The sequence below is a fragment of the Phaethon lepturus genome, unplaced genomic scaffold (genome assembly GCF_000687285.1).
Source record: "Phaethon lepturus isolate BGI_N335 unplaced genomic scaffold, ASM68728v1 scaffold15949, whole genome shotgun sequence".
Taxonomy (NCBI): Eukaryota; Metazoa; Chordata; class Aves; order Phaethontiformes; family Phaethontidae; genus Phaethon; species Phaethon lepturus.
The window spans coordinates 4,684-26,383 of NW_010565653.1; the positions used below are offsets into that span (position 1 = coordinate 4,684).

Sequence of the window (21,700 nt, forward strand, 5' to 3'; positions counted from 1 at the left end):
CTCTATTTAAATCCTCGCTTACTCCATACCAGCAGGAGAGGTTTTAAAATCATAGAATCATAGAGTAGTTTGGGTTGTAAGGGACCTTTTAAGGCCATCTAGTCCAACCCCCCTGCAATGAGCAGGGACATCTTCAACCAGATCAGGTGGTTTTATTATTAACCTCATCCTATACCAAAGGCTGTAACTACCACTGACTTCTATGGCATCTAATCATCTCCTGTTGGTTTTCTAATAGGTGGTATGTTGACTTCTGTAGAAGATCTGGCCGAATCAAACTTTTTAGTAGAGCATGCAGACTTATACACAAGCAAGACAAGTGGCTTTTGGATAGGAATGTACAGAAATGTAAATGGTAACTATTTTAACTTCTACAAATACTAATAATAGACTCAATTAAATGGACAGAAATATGAATAAGCTACATTGTTGTTTTTAAGGAACTAATTGAAGTACGAGAGAAGCTAGTTAAAATCAAAAAGATAAATTGATAGCATGTTATCTAAAAATTCTTGGAAGTTGATGGTTTTATCCAATAGGTGTGAAAGGCTGTAGAAAAGAAATTTGATTGGCTTTAATTATGGGTCTTGGATATTGCATGGGTCCACCAAAGGGATGCCAGCATAGGGACTGCCTCAATTCAAATATCTCATCTATATCTGGTTCAGTAGCAAAGATGTGGAGAGGTGACAGGACTATCTCCAGAAGCACAACACGGAAGATACCGTTCTTTCTTTATGAAAGTGAGATATAACATGTAATTTCAGCTGCCTTTACCTGAGGCAATGGTGGCTCCTCATTTCTAAATTTGAATGATCCAGGAATTGCCGTAATCGATGATAATTTTGCACAGCTGCTTACAGTTGCAGTGTCAGCAAGGACCTTCACATGGCCCATGCCATGTATCTGTCCCCCTGACCTCAGCCCTCCCTGAGGACAGGTCTCCTGCTCCTGGTCTGTGGGGAAGCCTTTCCCACCCTGTTCACTCTGTGGCCTGGTGGGGAACATGTCCCAGCTGGCTCTCAACTTCTCACGGCCTGGGAGCACCTGCGTGGGAGTTGTGGCTGTCTGGCTGGAGCCCACAGCGTCGAGCTTCTCTGTATGGAGGAAACTAGGCTGCTGGCTACCAGAAGAAGAGTGCAGTGGAAAACATGCACCTCGAAGAAAATAACACTAGTGTCAGTGCACAATCAGTCAGAAAGGATTTTTGGATTCATTTTAACTCATTGGCACTTCAAATTTTTTGTTTCAGCGTTTATGCAGAAAAGAAATATTTTAACTAAACATACGATTAAGCTTTAGAGTAAAAGTTGCTTGGTTTTTAATGAGTGCTGCTGATATAATAATTTAGAAATTAAAAAAAAGCCTAGCTTTATTTTTTTTTTTTCAGTTTGAAACTTTATTACCCCATATAAAAATACAGGGATATGTAAATTAAAACTAAATTACGATTGGCAAATCTGCAAATCATAATTTGGAAAAGCAATTACATTGTTTTTAAGAAGAGAATCAAAATAAATAAAATGCATTAGAAAATAACCGCAGATGAAATTTTTGGAGAAAGTAGTATTGCTTTATTAGGCTGAATAAAATCATAATATTAGTATACACTATTATGAGTGAAGACCTTTGATGTGGAACTATTAGTATTGCTACCAACTTTTGCAATATTAGGGCAGCTGCTTTGGCAAGACAACAGTGCCCTAGACTTTGTCAACTGGGGGGAAGGACAGCCCGCAGAGGACCAGCTTGATCACTGCGTGGAGTTGTCTGCATTCTCCGGCTACTGGAGTATCCTTTCTTGCTCTTCCCAAAAGGGTTTTATTTGCAAGAAACCAAAGAGTAAGTGACTTCTTCAATATTTGCTCTTGATGCTTGTGGTTTTATTTCAGTAGTAATAGCACAATATGGTCACTACAAAAGACTGACGTAAAATGTTGTATTTGCAGTCTTCCTTCACCTGTTTCAGCATTCAGACAAAAATAATATGAATATATAGTCATCCTTTTTTTTGTCTGCCTTATTCATGTTTTATTGCTTCATAACTTCAGATTTTCTTGTTAATTAATATTCAATTAATAACTAAAGATGATCAATATTTTCTGAAAGATTTTTAAACTCCTTTGTCATTTTGCTCCCCTCCAACATACATACATATTTTCCTGCTAGCATTTATATTCACTTTCTATGGAACAAGGGTTGCATCAATAATTTGCTTTTCTTCCTGTTCCTGTACATGATACATGCTGTTCCAGTAAGAGGTGGATGAAGCAATTCCATATAAATAATAACAGAATGGAAGCATGATCCAGAGCGCGTATAGTGACCTTTGAAAATAGTAGAAGTGTTTTGGTTAGCTTTTTTTTTTTTTATTTTAATATTGTGTTTCTGTGTAACTGAGCACCATCTGCTTTGGTCAGGAAGTAGAAATATCAGAATATTGCGAGCCAAGCAGCCGTGTGCTATTTTGGAGTTTAACTGTTAATTCTGCAAAAAAAGTACAATTTCCTGCACTGTTTCGCAACCCCGAGGTTTGAGATGTTTCTGAGGTTCTGTCCTTTCCCTTCCCAGAGCAAAGCCACAGCTGGTGGGGAAAGCAGCCATACACATTCGTAGTGGTGTCAGAGCATTTTCTGAAAAGGAAAATTCTCCTTTTAGGGCAACTCCTAGTTTTCTTTGAGTAGTCAGAGCAATAGACACTACAGAAAGCTCATTCTTTGCTACCAGATATATCGGAAAGCAGAGACTCAGTGTCAACACATACTTCATTTGTTGGGTTTGACTGTGAGTGGCCCCTACGTACAACGCCAAAGTACAGAGACTATTCCCGGACACCAGGTTCTCCAGCAGAATGGCGTTTCAGCATAAACAAGGGCAATTGTCCCCTTACAAGGGACAATTTAATAGTTGCATTTCTCTGGTGCTCACAAACACTCCGGAGCTTAACGCATTGCTGTGCTTCTGCTGCGGCAGCCTGGCTCCTAGTGCTTCCTACGCTGGAACACACACTCCAACTCTCCCTGCGGCTCCTGCTGCCCACGGGGAAGATCTGCTCTTGCGTTGGCCATCGTCCAACTTGCACCCAGCGCACAGCGCAAAATCTGGCGGACGGCGCCCTCTTTGCACAGCCGGGAAAAACTGCATACGCCTGAGTTCATAAATAATTATAGATGAAAATGAATCACGGTAAATTAAAATCTGCTGAGTCTCAAAGGAACTGTGTGCACTACAGGAGAACTGTCAAATATCTTCAGCTTTTGATCAAGTTGTTCCCAGTCTCCGCTGGCATGCAGACCCAGTGAAGAAGGCAAGATTTATTAACCAGGGGAGAAGGAAGAGTCCATCTAAAACAGTCAGAAACTACCTGTGCTTGGAGATTCTTTGGTTATTAAAAAATAAGCAAGAAGGAGGCTTGAATATGCAAAACGCTGCAGTTTTATTACAGTGAATATCAGGTTAAAAATCAATCACATCTTTTCAACTCTTTTAATTTACCAAATGTGCTTCCAGGAGAAGTGACAAGGTAACCATGATGCGCAGGTTACCAGACCTTTTGCTAACATTGAACTGTCAGGCTGAAAATGTGACCTTTTCAGATTTTGACTAAACATTTGTCTTTGTCTTTGACAGATATTCTTAAAGCAGCTGCAAACGTGGAAGGTAGGATTTATTTCTCATTCCCAATAGTTTCAAAGAGACAGGAAAAGAAACCTTTGGGTTTTTTTACAAATTTATATTTATTGTTTATTTGTTTTTGATATATTTATTTATACGAGCTTAATTTACTTAGTTGACATTGAATTCATTCCCAGCATAATTTAGCAGTACCTGTGAGACACTTAGGGCATCCCAGGATAAGTAAATTTTTGGTAAACTGATACTCCCTCTTTGCTCCTTCTTTTGCATGCTCAAATCTGTGAGGGAGACTGACACAGAGACATTATGATAGATTTTTAATAAATCTCTTAGACATTAAAGCCATACAATTATATCTACACATTAATTATCATAGCTTCTTTTCCCACCCTCCTTTCCTTGCCCCAAGAGAACAGCAGAGGAAGGCCAGGAGATGTTAAGGTTATAATCTATTTCCTTCATAAATGTGGGTTGCTGATTAACAACCCTGTAATTAAGGGGAAAATTATACCAGTAGTTTTCAGTATTCTTCATATTTATTCATGGCTACAGTACACCCACTTCTATTTGCTTTGTGTTTATTTACAGATGCCAAAAAGGACAAAGCATATGGTCACAATATGTGGATACTACTTACTCTGGTCCTCATCATTTTATTAGGGATGGGCTTCATGATTTATTTCTTATTCAAGATCAAAATTCAAAGTAAGACTGAGAGAGAGGTAAGGCAGCACAGCACACTGCTAGAACACAGCCACGTCCTAACTGGAAGGGATGATGAAAATGATTCTACCAACGACAAAGAAAAACATGAACACAGTGCCGTCTAATGGGATAACACAGTCTAACTATATGGTTAAGCTTAAAAAAAAATCTAGTTGGAACAAAGGAAATCTTAGTAAAAGTTACATGCACCTAAGAGACGCTATGAACTAAATTATTCCTTTGGTAATTCTATTGCTCTATGTTCTTCAAGAAATACTCTCGGGACTAAGAGTCAGTACTGTATAAAATCACTAACTAAACAAGCAGGAAAAACAACAGAACTAATGGGAATTGAGATTTAAAAGTTATGGATTAATACCCTAGTGTTCTCTCTTTTTAGAGGTTTGTGGCAGCATCCCAGAGCCAAGTGCAGACATACAGTGAGCACTCTCTCTGCAGAGCACTCAGCCCACAAGCCCGCACTTTGAGAATGTATCTCACCATAACATACGGAAGCGCGCATACTGTTACTCAAGTAATATGGTGTTTGGAATAAATAGCGATATACATTAATTGTTTTTCCCCGTTATTGCCCCTGTCTTAACACTCTTTACACAAGTATCTTTCTTGCTATGGCATTATAACTGAAATGCAAATACTTGTCCTTCATTCATGGCTTCAACTTGGATTTTGCAAAGAAGTAAATATTTAAAAACAGTCATATTCTACGATTTTGAATGTTTTGTATCATTTATGAATATGAGACTATATCAATAAAGGATCTATATATTTAATAATATAATATATATAATGTATATAGCATATATATAATATAATAGCATAATAATACTTCAGTGTTTTTTAATTAACATGCAGAGATGTTACACAGTTTGATGATCTAATGAGTCATTCACCTTAAGACAGTCTAACAGGAAGAAACACAGAAACATGAACGAGGCATATGACTAAAAAGAAACATAAATAAACAATAAAATAAAGTGGATGCTGACTAAAGCTGGAAAAGTCCATTCCTGGTTTTCTTTCACCTGATTGCTCATTTTAGGATGTCTCTTCTTACTAACCCCCAACCCTGTGATAAATGGGCTGAGGACTGGGCACTGTACCCATGCTACAAGCCGTTAAGGCAGTAGGGCACACCACAGCGTCTTGGTAGTGAAATGCTTTAGAGGTTCACTGGCTGTTTAAGTTTTGTATTAATTCTATGTTGTCTATGACAGACTGAAGGAAAAAAAAAAAAGAGATCTTAAGGATCTCTGGGGAAAACAGACCCTGAGAAAGTGCATAAGAACTGTACAGAAGAGATTGTTGGGAAGGAGAGATTCACATGACATTGGATTGCTGGTCTGTAGATATTGCAGTCAAATAAAACATATTGGAAAGGATAAGGAATGAAGGGCATTCTGTAGTCAAACTACTTTTACTGACAGTTTCCTTGATCTTATGCCTGTTTTGTTTTTTTCCTTCTTGTAATTTAGAACACATACCCATATCTATCTTTTTTGTAAATACTGACACTGAATTGGATTCAGTGCTGTTTGACGGCTAATGATAAAGACAAGGAAAATGAAAAAAGTAAACAGATGGAAAAAAACCCCTCAAACCCAAAATAATAACATTATTTATAATTTCGTTATTTTGATGGTTGATATTGGTAACACAGCTCTGAAGACCCTACACTCTGTAAATGGGTTTCTTCTCTCACATTAAGTGATCTTTTTCCCTTGCAGAATATATTGTGAGATTTGTCTTCCTCATAGAGACATAAAAAATGACAGAAAAAGTTCTAAGGGCCATCTCTGCTGAATATCTTTCTTCCTTTTCCTTCAAAATAAATAAGGAATTCTGCATCATAGATGAAGTTGATTTCCACCGAATAAAGGGCTGCAGCTCACTTGTAATGCTTGAGAATATTCCTCTCTGCTTGTCTCATTTATACAAATTAGGTACAAAGAAAGAATTATTAAATATTGAAAATCATTTGTAGTTTATGGATTAAATAATTTTGAAGGGCAGTTTTGGTGTCAAAATCACTGGTTAACAGAAAATTTTGTAAAGATTTAGCTAATTTGTATTGGTTCTCCTGAGATAAATTCACACGAAATAACAGCACAGTAGTTTTACCAGCTGACAAAATCTAGGAGATAAAAGCCAGGTGCATACATATTGCCCAGTTTGTCAAGTCACTGAACAAAATTAAATTGTCCCATCTGGGTTAATTTTTCACACTGAAATAGTCAACATTGCTCGGTGCATCAAATTAAATTAATATATCTTTTGTAGCAGTGAAGACCTATCTGTCCAAGAAATTTGCATATATATTTTTCTGCGTTTCCCAGGTATGTATGTATGAGATTCGAAGTACATCCATTTAAAGTGCACTCGCTACTTCTTTGTCTTTGAGGGTCAGGACTTTGGAATCCCAGAGCAGAACCAAGAAAGTTAAAAATAATTCAGCAGAATGATGTTGAACTGTTCAAACCTTGCCACTTGCCTTCAAATGGAAGGAAACTTCACTTTCAGATGCAAAGTTTGAGTTTTGTAATAATGTGTAGATTTCAAAATACCACATGTGACAGGATATTTCCTTATTTAGAGCCCAGAGTTTTCTCTTTCAACTAAAACTCTCCAAAAGTGAGAAGAGGCCAGTGCCAACTGGTTCCTTAAGGACTTCTACTGCAGCAATTAATTTCACCTCATCTCTTTGTGAATGAGAAGAAAGAAATGAAACACTTGACTTTTTCTACGGCCTTAGTTTTCCTCTCTGTCATTCATACTGCTTTTCAGACACTCGGTGAGTCCTTGTTTTTTATCCCCTGCAAAAGTGGATGTGAAAGTGGGCATTTTTGTTGTCTTGTTTCTCAGGCTCTTTAAAATTTTCATGCAGCTTGACTATCCTGCATTTCATATTCATCCTAACTGGAGTGGTCCACAGAAGTTTAAAAAAGATGCAGATAGATACAGAGATGTTGGTTCACTTTTAAAGAGAGGGGAAGAGTCAAAAAGGGGAAAAGATGGGAATCAGAAGTCAGGACAGTCATGTATGCAGATAAAGATTTCCTTTTGGATACAACTTAATTATCATGTCTGCTCTCTGAAGTAGATGGACTTCACAGTGTGCTCCCTAGTCCTTGTCCGTATATGTGACTGAGTTACGAAAAATGAAAAAGAGAAAGAAATTACATAGGATGCTGTATATGTATCTGCTAGCCTTAGGATGAGGTTGTGTGGGATGAGATGGAGCTTGTGGACTGATGTGAGATGTAATACTGTGGCTGAGCAGATGCCAGTGAAAAAAAATATTGAAAAGAACCGAGTCAAGAACAGCCCTGGAATAACCACTAAGGCTTTCAGGGTACGGACGAGAGGCATAGCTACGGCTTTGAAGTTGACCAAGGACAGATCGCAGCTCCCTTTTGATGTAAGGGTGGTGATAAGGTTCAAGGACATTCTTCCTTTATCGTTCAATTCATTAGATTTGTGGAGGAGTAGGGTACAAATCACAGCTTCCAAAAGCAGACACTGTGCCATGTGAGCTGTGCCAGCACTAGCCTGTGTAAAAAGGGGGTCTCCCCTCTGCTCTGCAAGCTGGGACCCAAACCCATGTGATGGCCCAAGCACAAACTTCACAGTTTTCAGTAAGAACTCCTATTATTAGACCCAAAAATACTATGAGGGGTAATAGCTGAAACTTAGGGCACTACACCAAGCACTTATTTCGTTAGCAGTAAGAAATAAAAGATTTAAGAAGATTTAAAACTTTCTGTCTAGATGGACAAGGAAAGAAGAAACTAGATCTTGGTTCCAAATTTAGGTTTGAAGAAGTGAAACTTCCATAGATTACTAAGCTGGTCAAAGTAATACAGGGCCTCCTTGGGAGAGCTCAAGCATGAAATACAGACATCCTAACAAGAACTATTCTTCCTGTCATAACTTCCCAGAATTTCCCAGACACTTTCTGCTCTGTTCACCATTCCACATTGTCTGTGCCTACCCTTGTCCTACAAATTTACTTTAGTGTTTGGAGGGGTCCCTTACGTGGTTATTGCCCCATACTCCACATTGTCTGTGCCTGCCCTTGTCCTACAAATTTACTTTAGTGCTTGGAGGGGTCCCTTACGTGGTTATTGCCCCAGGTGGACACGGGGGTGACGCCACATCTCTGTTTCCAGGTGGCGGTTTGAGGCACAGAGAACTGAAGGGCAAAGCCTTGCCCTCCCGCCTCATAGGCCCTAGAACATTCCCTGTAGTCCAAATTTCACTCCCTCACGACCAGTGGGAGCTGTACACTGCCTGACGTCTTGAAAAGCAGGCAGCTGTGTTCACAAACCCATGCCTAGCACCGAACAACCTGCTTTCCATGTCGGCGGTACGACCGCAGCACTGGGCAGCCCTTCCCAGCAGGGCCCACTTGTCTTGATGAGTTACTAAATTAGGCTGCCTATAATCCTTCGGGAGTGTTAGCTAGCTTGTTCAGCATCCACGTATTGTCTTCCCATAGCAATGTGCAGGCACACAGGTACACACACGTAGTATCTTTACCTCTATATACTGCCCAGTGTTGGTTTTTGTGAGAATGTTTGTGATCTGATTGTGTGAATTATGTTGACTTCTTATGATAGCCATACTAATGAGAGGATACCGGAACAAGGCAAGACAGCAAGTCACTGTTCCACAGTTTTTCCTCCTAAAAAACCCCACAAAACCCAGACCATAACAGAACATGCGAATTAAAGAAGGAGCAAGAGTCACAGAAGCCTCACTCCCTAATTGCATTAAGCACAAATGCAACCCTGTGGACAAGTATGTAACATGAGCTAAACCTATAGTGCATGAAATGATGGCAAACTTTCAAATCTTCACTAAGGTGCCTTTTGGAAATCTTGAGAGAAATGTGTATTTCAGGAGTGATTTAGAAAAATAAAATTCACTATGCTCATGAAAATTCCACTATATTGATGACATTTTTGAAGGTGTCATAATGTATTTTATGTTCTCTTAGTCCTCTGTATTATATTTACATGAGCTGCACCTATTTTTGCTTCCCAGAAGGAAATAACAGTTGAAAATGCTGTTTGACCTTTGCAAAAATGACTCAGATTTAGTCTCGACATGAGTCAGATCAGCACAGAATCACCAGCACATCTCTTTCCTCACAAGCTCCCCTCACCATGTGCTCACCATAAATACATTAATTGTGACAATTTTCTTTTACAGACAATGAAGTATTTTTAATATACAATGAGGATACCAAGCTCTGTTTAATTGCTCAGAGTTCTCATGCAGTCACAACAGCTGCTTGCAAGAAAAACACCGAGTTACAAAAATTCAGGTGGGTGTCTGATCACCAGGTGATGAGCGTGGCATTTGCACAATGTTTGGGAGTGCCCTACAAGCAAAACCAAGCCAAAATTTCTTTGTACCCCTGTAACAAGAAAAGTGAATTCCAGAAATGGGAGTGCAGAAACGCAACCTTGGCAATCCAAGGGGAAGATTTATTTCTCAGTGCTGGCAAAAGAAAAGAAGACAATATCGTGCTGAACACAGGATCAGCAGTGATGAATAAGTGGAAGATCTACGAAACCATGGGTGACTTGTGTTCTCAAGGCCATGAAGGTAAAGTTTAAAGGCTAATCTTGATGGTGTATTGAACCCACTTGTTCAATCACGGAGAGGGTCCTTTGATTTCTGCTTCCCTTAGTCTAACGTCAGGTGTTCCCCCTGAGGCAACGGTGGACTGGAGGATGATTAGTTCACGTATTCAGGCCTGTATTCCTCCGTCCTGGAGATGCACAGCGCCTTAGCTTCAGACTGAATGCAGTATGTGCAAAAATAGTGCATTTTTAAATTTACTTTTAAAGCAATGGTGGATCTAGGCTATTTTTAATTGTTAGCTTTAATCAAAGCACTTTCTTTAACTGTATGCTACTACTACTAGTGAAATTGTATTAGTATTGTTGGATGTACAGCAAAAATCTTTAAGATGCCAATATTAAATGGAAGGAAATTCCGTGCACGCTACCATTCAGTTGCTCTACGAGATTTCAGATGCCAAAAATCTCACAACATGTAACAATTAAATAAATGATTTATTTTCAGTGAATGATGGATTTTAGTGGGCATGACGGTGTTCAGTTGATGGTTGGACTTGATGATCTTAACGGTCTTTTCCAACCTTAATGATTCTGTGATTCTGAAAGTTAAGCTACATGATAAACAAATAATGCTATTTATAGAAAATTATATTTAAATAGGTGAGCCAAAAATCACTACAGTTCTTTCATAGTTGGCTGCAGTATGAGTCTGCTCTATTTCCAGCTTTTACAGCAGGTGATATCATAAGTAAACGGTAAATTGCAAGACCTAGACAGAACTTCCTTGTAAGACACTGCTGGTGACAGTAGGTCCCCAGTTACGCCAGTATAACACTTGTAACACTTTCTCCACACAGTCTCATGGAAAGTACAGATACGTCAAGAACTGGGTCCCCCAGATTCCCATATCTGTATTATCATCTCTCTTTTGCCCCCTCAGATCTGTTTACACTGTTAGGAAACGCCAACGGAGCTCCGTGCGCCTTCCCCTTCCAGCTGAGCGGTAACTGGTACGCAGGGTGCACGACTGCTGGCAGGTCAGACGGCTTGCTCTGGTGTGCAACCACTCCTGACTTCGACGCCGACCATCTGTATGGGTTCTGTCCAACTGGCAGTAAGTCCCAGCTGCTGACATAGATGCTATAACACAACACTGTTAGGTAAATATATTAATACTGAGATGCTGTTAACAACATGGAAGGGAAAAACCTTGTAATGACTTCATTGTACTCAAAAATGTCTCTGTCATACCATAGCATTCTTCTGTCATGCGATAACATTCCTTACAGAAGAAACAAAAACGTTTCCTATGAGTCCACAGTCAGGCTGCAAGTTGCCTGGGTGTGCCCACCAGCAGCTAACACCCAGGAAAAGACCAGTATGCTTTAAATATGACTGCATTCAGCTTGAAATCATTTGAATATTGAGATGCTACTCACAGCCTAATTTTCCTTCCCTCACCGCTATTTGTAGTAACGATAGTACAATCTTTTCTACCTGTGCAAATCCCTGTTCCATATAACAAGATCGGTCTACAGTCCACGGGAGGATGTAGTTTGTTTTCTGAATGACACAGAATAAGAAGAATGGCTCAAAGGTCTTACTGAAATAGCAGCACCGTCAGCCCTTCCCTTGCGATGGTTCAGATTACGTTACTAGACAATGTTACCTGAACAGATAGATGTATGTGTGTCTGAGCGCAGAATGAAGGACACCAAAGTATAGTGTTAATGAAGATATTAAAAATTCTGCCTCAGACCTCGTTTTTCAGTGCTATACCACACACTCACTATTTGTCATTTTGATAGGAGTATTGCACTGGGAAACCAGGTTCAACTCATTATCAACCACGAACTACCAATACCATTTTCACTGATATTACTGAAAATTGTTTCCTGGTGCAATATTGCATGCAGTAGCTTGAAAAATCCCAGCACATCCTTACTATATAAACTGGCAAACACAAGTAAGACTGCAGTTAAATTTTCTCATAACATTTTGTCTAAGATGTTTATAACAACCTGCGATACTAAATCTCCTTTCTCTCACACAGACGATGACAGATTTTGGAATACAGATCCTTTGACAGGAACCTACTACCAGATGAACTACCAGTCAGCTCTCACGTGGCACGAAGCAAGAAAAAGCTGCCGGCAGCAGAATGCGGAATTATTAAGTGTCACAGAGATACATGAACAAATGTATCTAAGAGGTGAACTAATAAGGAAGACTCAGTAAAAAGAGTGTCAAAGAGTTTTTTTGACTGATTACAAATGTTTCAGCGCTTTAAGCACATTACAATGAATAGCTGATGGAAAAACGGTATAGGTACTGCTAGAGAAATAGTACAATTACTGTAAATGAAGCTTTTTATAGGTGGAACTTTTGTAAGTTGTGGTTGTAAGTTGACTTTACAAGAAGGAACATCATCACAGGAGGCAGTCATTGTATGACTTTTGTGTTAGGAAATCGGTATTCTTCACGAATATCTGATGAAATAGGTTTTTGGAAATACTATACAAATTATACACAAAACACTATTAAAAATCTAAACACTTTCTGGATTTACGCATGGAGTCTGTATAATGAAGTCCCTGTATCAACTGCATCACAATCAAGCAAATTTGCAACAAAAATATTCACAATAGCAATTCAGTGTCTCAGTTTTCAAATCTTATTGCTTCCATATAACTGTAGAATAGCATTAAATTTAGATAAACTAATATGCAAAACAGTCTTTTGCCATTCTCTATCCTTTATCTACAGAATAAACTCTCTGAGTTTATTACCAATAAACACGGATTCTGTACTGAACTTAGAAATCACTAAGCTGACATTTATTATCTTCCTCTAGACTTTGAAAATGCAGAGTATTTCCTAACAAATCTCATTAGAATTCAACCCTTTTGGTTACCTAGATTTGATTGACAGCAAGAGATCCTCTCTCTGGATTGGTCTTAACAGCCTGAATCTCAACAGTGGCTGGCAGTGGAGCGGTGGCATTCCCTTCAGATACTTGAACTGGGCACCAGGTAGTAATCTTTTTTTAACAGTTTTTGGAATTAATTTTTCCCGCCAGTATGATGAATGCCTATTAATTACAGTCCTGTCGTATTCACCATGAACACGAGGAAATTGAGCTGAAAAGCTTATGAGACACATGAGATTAAAAAGCTGAGAATGATGCCTTTCTTCACTGGATATATTACAAGGAGTTTCAAGCAGAAGAGCTAAATAAACTCATCTTCTACCAGAAGCAGACACAGTGAAAAGCACTAGTTGAGCTGTAGCATACTAGGAATGCCTTCAAGTCAGTTAAAACCTCCGTGCCGCTGCAACTCCCACAAGGGTTATGAGACCCCGCATCCTGCAAGGACTCAGCTGTCAGTGAGCATCAGTCTTGCAAAGCCTTCCCCTTCACTTTTTATGCTTTTCCTCTTTTCTTCTCTCCTTTTTAACATTCAAGAGAGCCTGTAAATAGAGTTCACAGCACTGGCAGTTTATCTTTGAAAGTCGCTTAATTATTGTCATGGCAACAGCTGGTTGCAGCAAACGCTGGACATTTGCTGGTGGAATAAATGCACGCGTACTCCATCTCTTGTCCTTCCCCAAGGCTCAGAGGTGCCGCCTGATTTTACCTGGCACGGAGGATGAAGGGAAAGCCCAGAGTTGCTGAGTCTGGTGGAGGGTTTTCTATCTTTTGCTGAGCTGGTCAAATTCCTTTAGCCTTGCAGAGAAGAGGAGCAGTTGGCTCTCGGGTCAAGCAGCTCACACCCTTGGAGTTCCTGTAACCCCACATGATGGTTATTATCATGAGTTAATCTCTACATTTGCAGTTCACTGCAAGATTATGATAAATTGTATCTTCTGCGGGGAGGAAAAAAAAAGTAAGTCATCACACTATGGACTTCTCTAAGAAGAGGAAAGCCCATTCCCCATGGACAGTGGTCCTGGAGAACCTCCTGGAGGGCTGGCTGCAGAGGCAGGCTGAGACACACAGCAAGTGTGAGGGCATGTGAGGAGGCTTTTCATGCAGCAAGGAGCAAATTTGCAGCCAAGCTGTCGAAGGAACATGCAGAAAGGACCTTTCCAAAGGGCCTGAGTGGAACTTTGTTGTTCCAGCAAATCACTGAAAGCTGCTGGACCAGAACCTCACATAGGAGGGAAAGACTCCCCTGGGTGGCTGACCCCTGTGCACAGGCTGATTAAACAGGTGGGAGGGCATGGAAAGGACTTACTGCAGCCTTTCCATCAAGGCAAGCTCAAAGTTTAGTCTCTCTTCTGTGCAAGCCAACAATTTTCACAAAACTTATAGGAATGTCTTATTTTTGAGACCACTATTCTGCAATCAAATGTGGCAGAAAGTGTGAACTATGCAACAAGCTTCTAAAGAAATGTTTTTATGGGCACTTTTAAATTACATTTCCTTATCTCTGGTAGAAAAATAACTGTAGCAATGAAGTCATGAGTCCATAATTGACACATGAAAAGACTGGCAGTAAATTGTTCTTTCAGCTGCTGATGTAAAACCTGTGTTACGTAAAATTTTTTTTTTTTTTTTATTCTATAAAGGAAGTCCTGAGCCTGAGCCTGAGAAACTCTGTGCAGTACTAAATCCCAGAAGAGATGCTAAATGGGAAAACCAGCCATGTGAGCTGCAAGTTGGCTATATCTGTAAAAAGGAAAACTCTGCACTGGGTCCTTTCATTCTTCCATCAGGTGTGTCACACAAATAAAAACCCTTTGATAAAGACAGAATTTGTGTCACTCAAATGAAACTTCATGGTTACTTAAAATAGAAAAAAAGCAATGTTATTTGTTGTCCTGCTTTGATGGGTGGCACAGAACAAAGCATACTGCTGTTTCTTTAACCAAATATATTTAAATACTGGAATTGTTCCTGGAACCCAGTAAACACACAAGCAGTTTTTATTTCACGTTATTATTCACAAGTCCAGAGGCACTGGTCTAAGCCATACACTATCACAAAAGTATCATGGACTGAATGGATGTGAAAGTAAAGTTAGGGATGCCTCAGCCTTCCTGCAGTGCATTCTAATGAAAACACCAAGGCTTATCACTGCAGGCAGTGACAGGCACCAGTAGGCTCAAACCACCTTCTCAGTGGGATTGCCTGTAACCTAGAAAGATGGCAAAAAAGAGCAAGTTCCTTCAGACCACTTTTCTACTACGCTTTTCTCTGATTTATTTAATGAGACTTAGTATGGAAAGCCATGTGTGCAAAGAATTACTTGTGCTGCAGTAATAATGCCTTTATGAAATATGCAAAACATAATTGGGTGGGGTGTATTGTGGGAAAACACTATACGTGGAATTCCAAAATACTCCTCTGGCCAAAAGTGATTATTTCACACTAGTGAACCCCAGTAAACACCAGCTCCGTTAATTTTCCTCTTTTGTTTAAATTAAGTATGTTTTCTGTAAAAGTACAGCGTGCAACAGCAGACTAAGATGTTTTATATGTATGAGGAATGAATAGAAGCACTGCTTACTTATAATCACTCCATTTTCATTCTAATTAGTTGATTAACTGATTTCAAATGTAATTGCAGTTATTCTAGACTTCAGTTCGCACTGTTTAAAAACTTGAAACATCTATTGATTTTGAGGGGATGCAGAGCCTGTTCAATGCCCAGGAGGATGGCTGCCCTATGGAGCTCACTGTTTCACGGTTCGCAGAGACCCCAGAGTATGGAGAGAAGCCCGAATTTCCTGCAATGAGAGCAGTGGCAATCTGGCCAGTATCCACAACTCCGAGGAGCATGGCTTCATACTGTCTCAGCTTGGCTACAGTGAGTATTTCTACAGGGTGGTGTTTGGTACAAATGGAGGATTATATTATTGGAAATCTTACAGGATTAAAAGAAAATAATTCTTATTTGTTCGGTATGAATATTTATAGAGAAGCCCACAGACATACAGGTTAAAAAAACCCAAACACCAAAAAAGCCACAAGAGGAATCATTAATGCTATCTTATTTTTCTTTTTCATTCTTTTCATTTTGTTTTTCATTTGTTTCTCACTGCATGAAATCACTTGAAGGAAATAACAGCTCTAGTTACTGCAGTAGTTGGGCTGATTATCTGCCTCAGACACCTCGTAGCTGTAGATACAGTAATGGAATTTTACTGATAAAGATGAGGAATCTCATTTCCTGCTGGCATCTCATTTTTTAACTTCTTGAAAGAAGAATGCTAAGTAGATCTTAAAATAAAATCCACTGTCATTTAATCTAGATGAAATTGTATTGTAACATGGCAATTTCAGCACATCTCCATAAAATCTTCCTCCCATGGACTGTTTCAACTTGGGTACTAACACAAGTGAATTTCTGTTCTTAGAAGCTGTGGATGAGCTGTGGATTGGTCTGAATGACCTCAACACTCAAATGTACTTTGAGTGGAGTGATGGGACTCCTGTGACTTATACCAAATGGTTGCCTGGAGAACCAACCCATGCAATCAATGGGCAAGAAGATTGTGTCATTATGGCAGGAGAGGTAGAATCATTCCACATTTATGTAGCACCATACCATTTGATTTTTGTTTCTATTTCTAGTTTTCTTTTTTTTAATGCAACTTAGAAAGAAATCTGAGAACAGTATCTTTATTCACTCAGAAAGATGGTTGCTCTAAATTAAATTTAAAATTAAATTAGATAAATGTTCATTTCTGTGAGTGTACATCACATACCAAGCAAACACCAGTCTGCCCATGATGCTTAGTTAGCTTAACATAACCCCTCAATTAAGCACAAATACCTGGAACTCATTAGAAAGTACAGATCTTTATTCTCTCATTGAAACAATAAAAAAAAAAATCAGTAAAGTTTCTGAAGAAAACAGGTTCTGCCTCACTATTTTTTACCTCTTCCCAAACTGCATCTAGGATGGATACTGGGCAGACGGTGCCTGTGATAGAAAGTTAGGTTACATCTGCAGAAGAGACCCGCTACAAGGAGTTTCTGGGACAGCAAAGACTGATCCTGCCTGCCTGAAGGTAACAACAAAGCGTAACCAAGAATCTGGTCAGCAAAAATCCATTCTTCTCACAAGCTCCACCTGACCTTGAAATGATCTTTTGTTTTTTCCCTGACAAGTGTGATTGTACATCAAATTCAGGGTGATAATTTTCACTACATCCCCTTATTTAAAATGAAGTTACTTTGAAATATTTTTAGTCAATATGAGTCAGGCCCATTATCTCTCAGAACTGTCTGTGAAAGAGGCTAAAGCCATTACTGCGGTTCTGTGCATATTTGTTATATTGTTCTACAACCATCTGTGGTTATCTAAGATGTAGTAGAGACTGGGAAATATTTCTGCACTATGTGACATGATGCAAGATGATGACAAATCTCACTATTGAAACCAAATCAAAACAATCAAATTGCTTCTATGAGCGAATTAGTTTTGAACAAGCTATTGTATCCCACTGCTTTTTTTTCTTCTCTTTTCCCCTCTTTTTACTTTCCTATTTACTACTGTTCTCTATTCAGTAACATCTCTGAGATGGAAGTAGGCAGCAGCGAAATACTGAACACAGATTTTATTTACCTTTCTCAGGTGCAAATCTTGAGCTGGCATAGAAGGGAAAGGTGACTTGGAATTCAGGTGTAATTTTGAGCATTTGCTTTTCAATAGTTTTTATGCTACCTCTTCAGTCAGACTTTTTAGGTGAACTGATCAGCTAAATCAACTAATTAGTCTAGTTACTGTTCTTTTAGCTTAGAAACATCAGGAAACTTCAGTCAGCATCTCACTATAACACAGGCTACTCTCTTCAGTTCCGAGCAAGGAAGTATTTTATTCACCCGCTTCTGAATACACTCTCCATTCTGTGTGCCTCTGACATTTTATCAGTTAAAACTTACAAGTTACTAATTGTCAAAAAAGGGGGACTCATATGCATTAAATCACTTCTTTCTGTATGTTTACTAAGCTTGATTTCCATTTAGTCCACTGGAATTCAAATGAATACATTATGACATTGGGTTACATTAAAAATACGTTGATTTAAGAGTATAGACTGAAGTTCAACATATGCTCTTTTTCTGCAAGTATGTTTCATATGTTCTTGGCAGGGCTGGGAAAGACATGGTTTTTACTGCTACCTGGTTGGACATTCCTCTGTCACGTTTTCCGAAGCAAAGAAAACCTGTGAACGGAGCAGTTCTTACTTAACAAGTATAGGAGACAGGTATGAAAAGAGTTTAAAAAATGTATATCTGATGCAATAACATTGGCATTTTATAAAATTGTTGAGAACATTTTGGAAAAATATGTGACACCAGAAACAGAATACCCTTTTTCTGGAGGAAAAAAAAAAAAATCAACAAATAGATGATGTACTTTCTAACTAAATATGTTTTACACATTCATGTTTTCCAGTACTTTACTCTGAAAGAATAGACCACAGCTGCTTCTGCTCTGTGAGGAGCAGTTTTTCAGTATAGCACAGCTTCACCTGCCGTTGAAGCTAGTCAGTCTGGTACCCAGTTAAGCAACACATTTCCACGTAAAAGGAAACCTAATGCAGACTCCATTCATCATAGTCTTCTTGCAGTTTAGGATGCTGAGAAATGGCAGACTAAGGGAAAGGTAGGCTTAATCCCCATCTGACTCCTGTCATTTCAGATATGAGCAAGCCTACCTGACCAGCCTTGTTGGTCTGAGGTCTGAGAAGTATTTTTGGATTGGTCTCTCAGACATGGAAGAGCAAGGGATCTTCAAGTGGGTGACTGGTGAAGGTGTTCTGTACACAAACTGGAACGCAGCAATGCCTGGTACTCTTGCCATTGGAGTAAATTTATGCTACTAAGGAACTTTGTGTTGTAATTCTAAACCATTTCCCAACTTTGATAACACACATCCATGATGACACATACAAACACTCCGCCCTTGAAACAGGAGTGTCTTTGATACATGCACTTGGCACTGATGAGGCTGCACCTTGATTACTGTGTTCAGTTTTGGGGCCGTCACTACAAGAAAGACATTGAGGTGCTGGAGCGTGTCCAAAGCAGAGTAATGAAGTTCTTGAAGGGTGTAGAGAACAAGTCTTAAGAGGAGCGGCTGAGGGAACTGGGGTTGTTTAGCCTGGACAAAAGGAGGTTCAGGGGAGACCTTATCACTCTCTACAACTACCTGAAAGGGGGTTGCGGTGAGGTGGGTGTCGGTCTCTTCTCCCAACTAACAAGTGATAGGATGAGAGGAAACAGCCTCAAGTTGTGCCAGGGTAGGTTTAGATTGGGTATTAGGAGAAATTTCTTCACGGAAAGGGTTGCCAAGCACTGGAACAGGCTGCCCAGGGAAGTGGTGGAGTCACCATTCCTGGAAGTATTTAAAAGATATGTAGATGTGTCACTTAAGAACTTGGTTTACTGGTGGACTTGGCAGTGTTCAGTTAATGGTTTGACGCGATGATCTTTTCCCACCTAAATGATTCTATGATTCTACGATCCCCTACAATGCCATGAAAATATTTCTTTTCTGACGTCTCATTTCTTACAGCAGCAAAATAAAACTGAGCAGAAAGGGTGAAATACCTGGGCGACAGGCTGCCAAATCCTTGCAGTGAGTGACATAGGAAAGAGGCAGCCAAGGGGTTGTTCATGCACTTGTAAAGCTTTTCAAAGGGAAGGGAAGATGAAAGACTCTGCTTGCTGGTTTTCTCTATTTACAAAGTTCCTCCTTTGAGCGGACACTACTAGATGACCTTTAAAGGTCCCTTCCAACCCAAAGATTCTATGGTTCTATGATATTTCAAACAATATTTCAAAAGTCTTTTGTAAATGAATCACATCAGCTGTAAAAATGTCGAGGGAACCAATTTAAAACACATTTCAGTTTTCTTTTATGTCTTACAAAGGGAATGAAGCCGGTTGTGTTGCCCTAAGGACTGGAAATGCAGCTGGACTATGGGATGTTCAGAACTGTGAAGTAAAGGCAAAATTTCTCTGCAAAAAACTAGCTGAAAAAATCAGTCTTCCTCTTGCTCCTGAAACCATTTCTGATTCCAAATGTCCCTTAGGTTGGGACACAAGCAATAGCACTAATTCATGCTTCAGAGTAAGTATTATTTTTTCCAGTAATCCCACTCAGGCGACAGAAGAGCACCAAATCGACAGGGCATCTAAACTTCAAAGAATGGCATGTTATTGCACAAATGTAGTAAGCTTTTACACAACTTTCATGGAAATCACTGCAGTTATCACTTTATCAGTGATACATGAGGTTATCCAATTAGCATACTCTTTAATCCATATTATATATGATAATTGCAACAGAATGTTTTCCTGTTTTGCCTATACAAGGCAGTCAGCAGATTTATTTTTAACATGCTGTAAACATAGTGTTCTACCTACATCTATAGATTTTCGTGAGAGAAGAAAAAAAAAAGAAGACATGGTTTGAAGCCCGAGATTTCTGCAGAGAAATAGGAGGAGACCTGGCTGCCATTAGAAGTGAAGAAGAGCAAACAATAATAGAAAACTTAATAATGTAAGTAAACAAAATATCTAATAACTGATATTTTGGTGTAACAATATATTACATAGGAATAAATGATAATATCCTTGAGTTGCTCCTGAGATAATTAGTTGAAAATCTATATCTGCTTACCATCATAGTCATAAGAAAAAAAAACTGAGAAAATGTTTCATATGGGTACCATTTTCAAAGACATTTTTTGAGTTCCTAAAATTGGTGATCATCTGCAAATCTTTTAAATTAAAAAAACCCAAACAAACCCACAACCAAATTGATTGAATGGTCTCCTTTGGACCCATTTCTATGTTTGTTCACTGAACTATTTTGAAACTAAATTGTGACTTCCAGTAAACCTGAACATTTTATTTCTCAAAAACACTATAATCACATCAGTGAAGAAAAACAATGATGTGCTGTGTTTTCAACACAACCATTTGCAAAGTAGAAAATGTTAAGGTGTGAACTTCACTTGCTTGCAAATGGGAGCTGCTGACCAACAGCATTCAGTTATTTTTAAAATTTCTACTCTATTTTAAGTTTTCAATATGTGTGAGAGTTACTGTCCCACATAACCTGGAAAATTTAGCAGAACTAACCACATACGTCCTCTTCTTCTATGATACAATTTTTCACACTCTAGAAAAAAAGTCCCATCTTCTCAGCCTTTCTGGATAGGTTTGCAGTGTTTGGATCCTGACGGTGGGCTTTCCTGGAGTGACGGATCCCCGGTGAGTGTTTGACCGTGCCAGTTTCTTTCTGTTCTGACTTTTTCCCTGTTGGAGCTGTTTCCATGACTGGTGTGGGTGAAAGTTGTATAAGAATTCCCAAAAGTGTCTACCTTACCACTGGGTAATTCTAAATCATTATTCTTCATACCAGTTTGGAAAAGAAAAAGGCCAATAAATCCTGAAGTTATACCATCACAACAGTGGTAACATAGAGTAGTAGTTGCTGCTACAGAGACAATGTGGCAAATACATGAGAAATGTCCCTTGATTTTCATTAGTCTCTGGTGATATATTGCCACGTTCCTTTCTCCTGATATTGATTTATAACCTCATTTGGTTTGAGTTTTCATGGGACAGCTGGAGTCTGTTAAATGCTGCACAAACCCAGAGCCTTTCTTTTTTCTTGTGGAGTGACTATATTGCTTTAATAGCACACACAGGATGCACAGCCGTAGAAGGAAAGTAAGGAGTGGTTTAAAATTTAAAAATAAAACAGTGCTACTTCTCT

General features: G+C 39.0%; 1 protein-coding gene across 1 annotated transcript in view; it reads left to right on the plus strand.

Annotated features, from left to right (window-relative positions):
- Positions 1–7,083: 7,083 nt before the first annotated feature.
- LOC104627140 (macrophage mannose receptor 1-like) overlaps positions 7,084–21,700 on the plus strand; it is a gene marked incomplete at its 3' end in the record, with an annotated part of 14,823 nt that continues 206 nt past the window's right edge. The window contains exons 1-14 of the mRNA XM_010295255.1: positions 7,084–7,153; positions 9,577–9,975; positions 10,894–11,067; positions 12,007–12,165; positions 12,872–12,985; positions 14,526–14,672; positions 15,584–15,766; positions 16,317–16,474; positions 16,863–16,973; positions 18,058–18,173; positions 18,611–18,759; positions 19,845–20,044; positions 20,349–20,476; positions 21,105–21,192. Of these exons, the coding sequence (XP_010293557.1) occupies positions 7,084–7,153; positions 9,577–9,975; positions 10,894–11,067; positions 12,007–12,165; positions 12,872–12,985; positions 14,526–14,672; positions 15,584–15,766; positions 16,317–16,474; positions 16,863–16,973; positions 18,058–18,173; positions 18,611–18,759; positions 19,845–20,044; positions 20,349–20,476; positions 21,105–21,192 (2,196 nt within the window). The remainder of the gene's footprint in view (positions 7,154–9,576; positions 9,976–10,893; positions 11,068–12,006; positions 12,166–12,871; positions 12,986–14,525; positions 14,673–15,583; positions 15,767–16,316; positions 16,475–16,862; positions 16,974–18,057; positions 18,174–18,610; positions 18,760–19,844; positions 20,045–20,348; positions 20,477–21,104; positions 21,193–21,700) is intronic.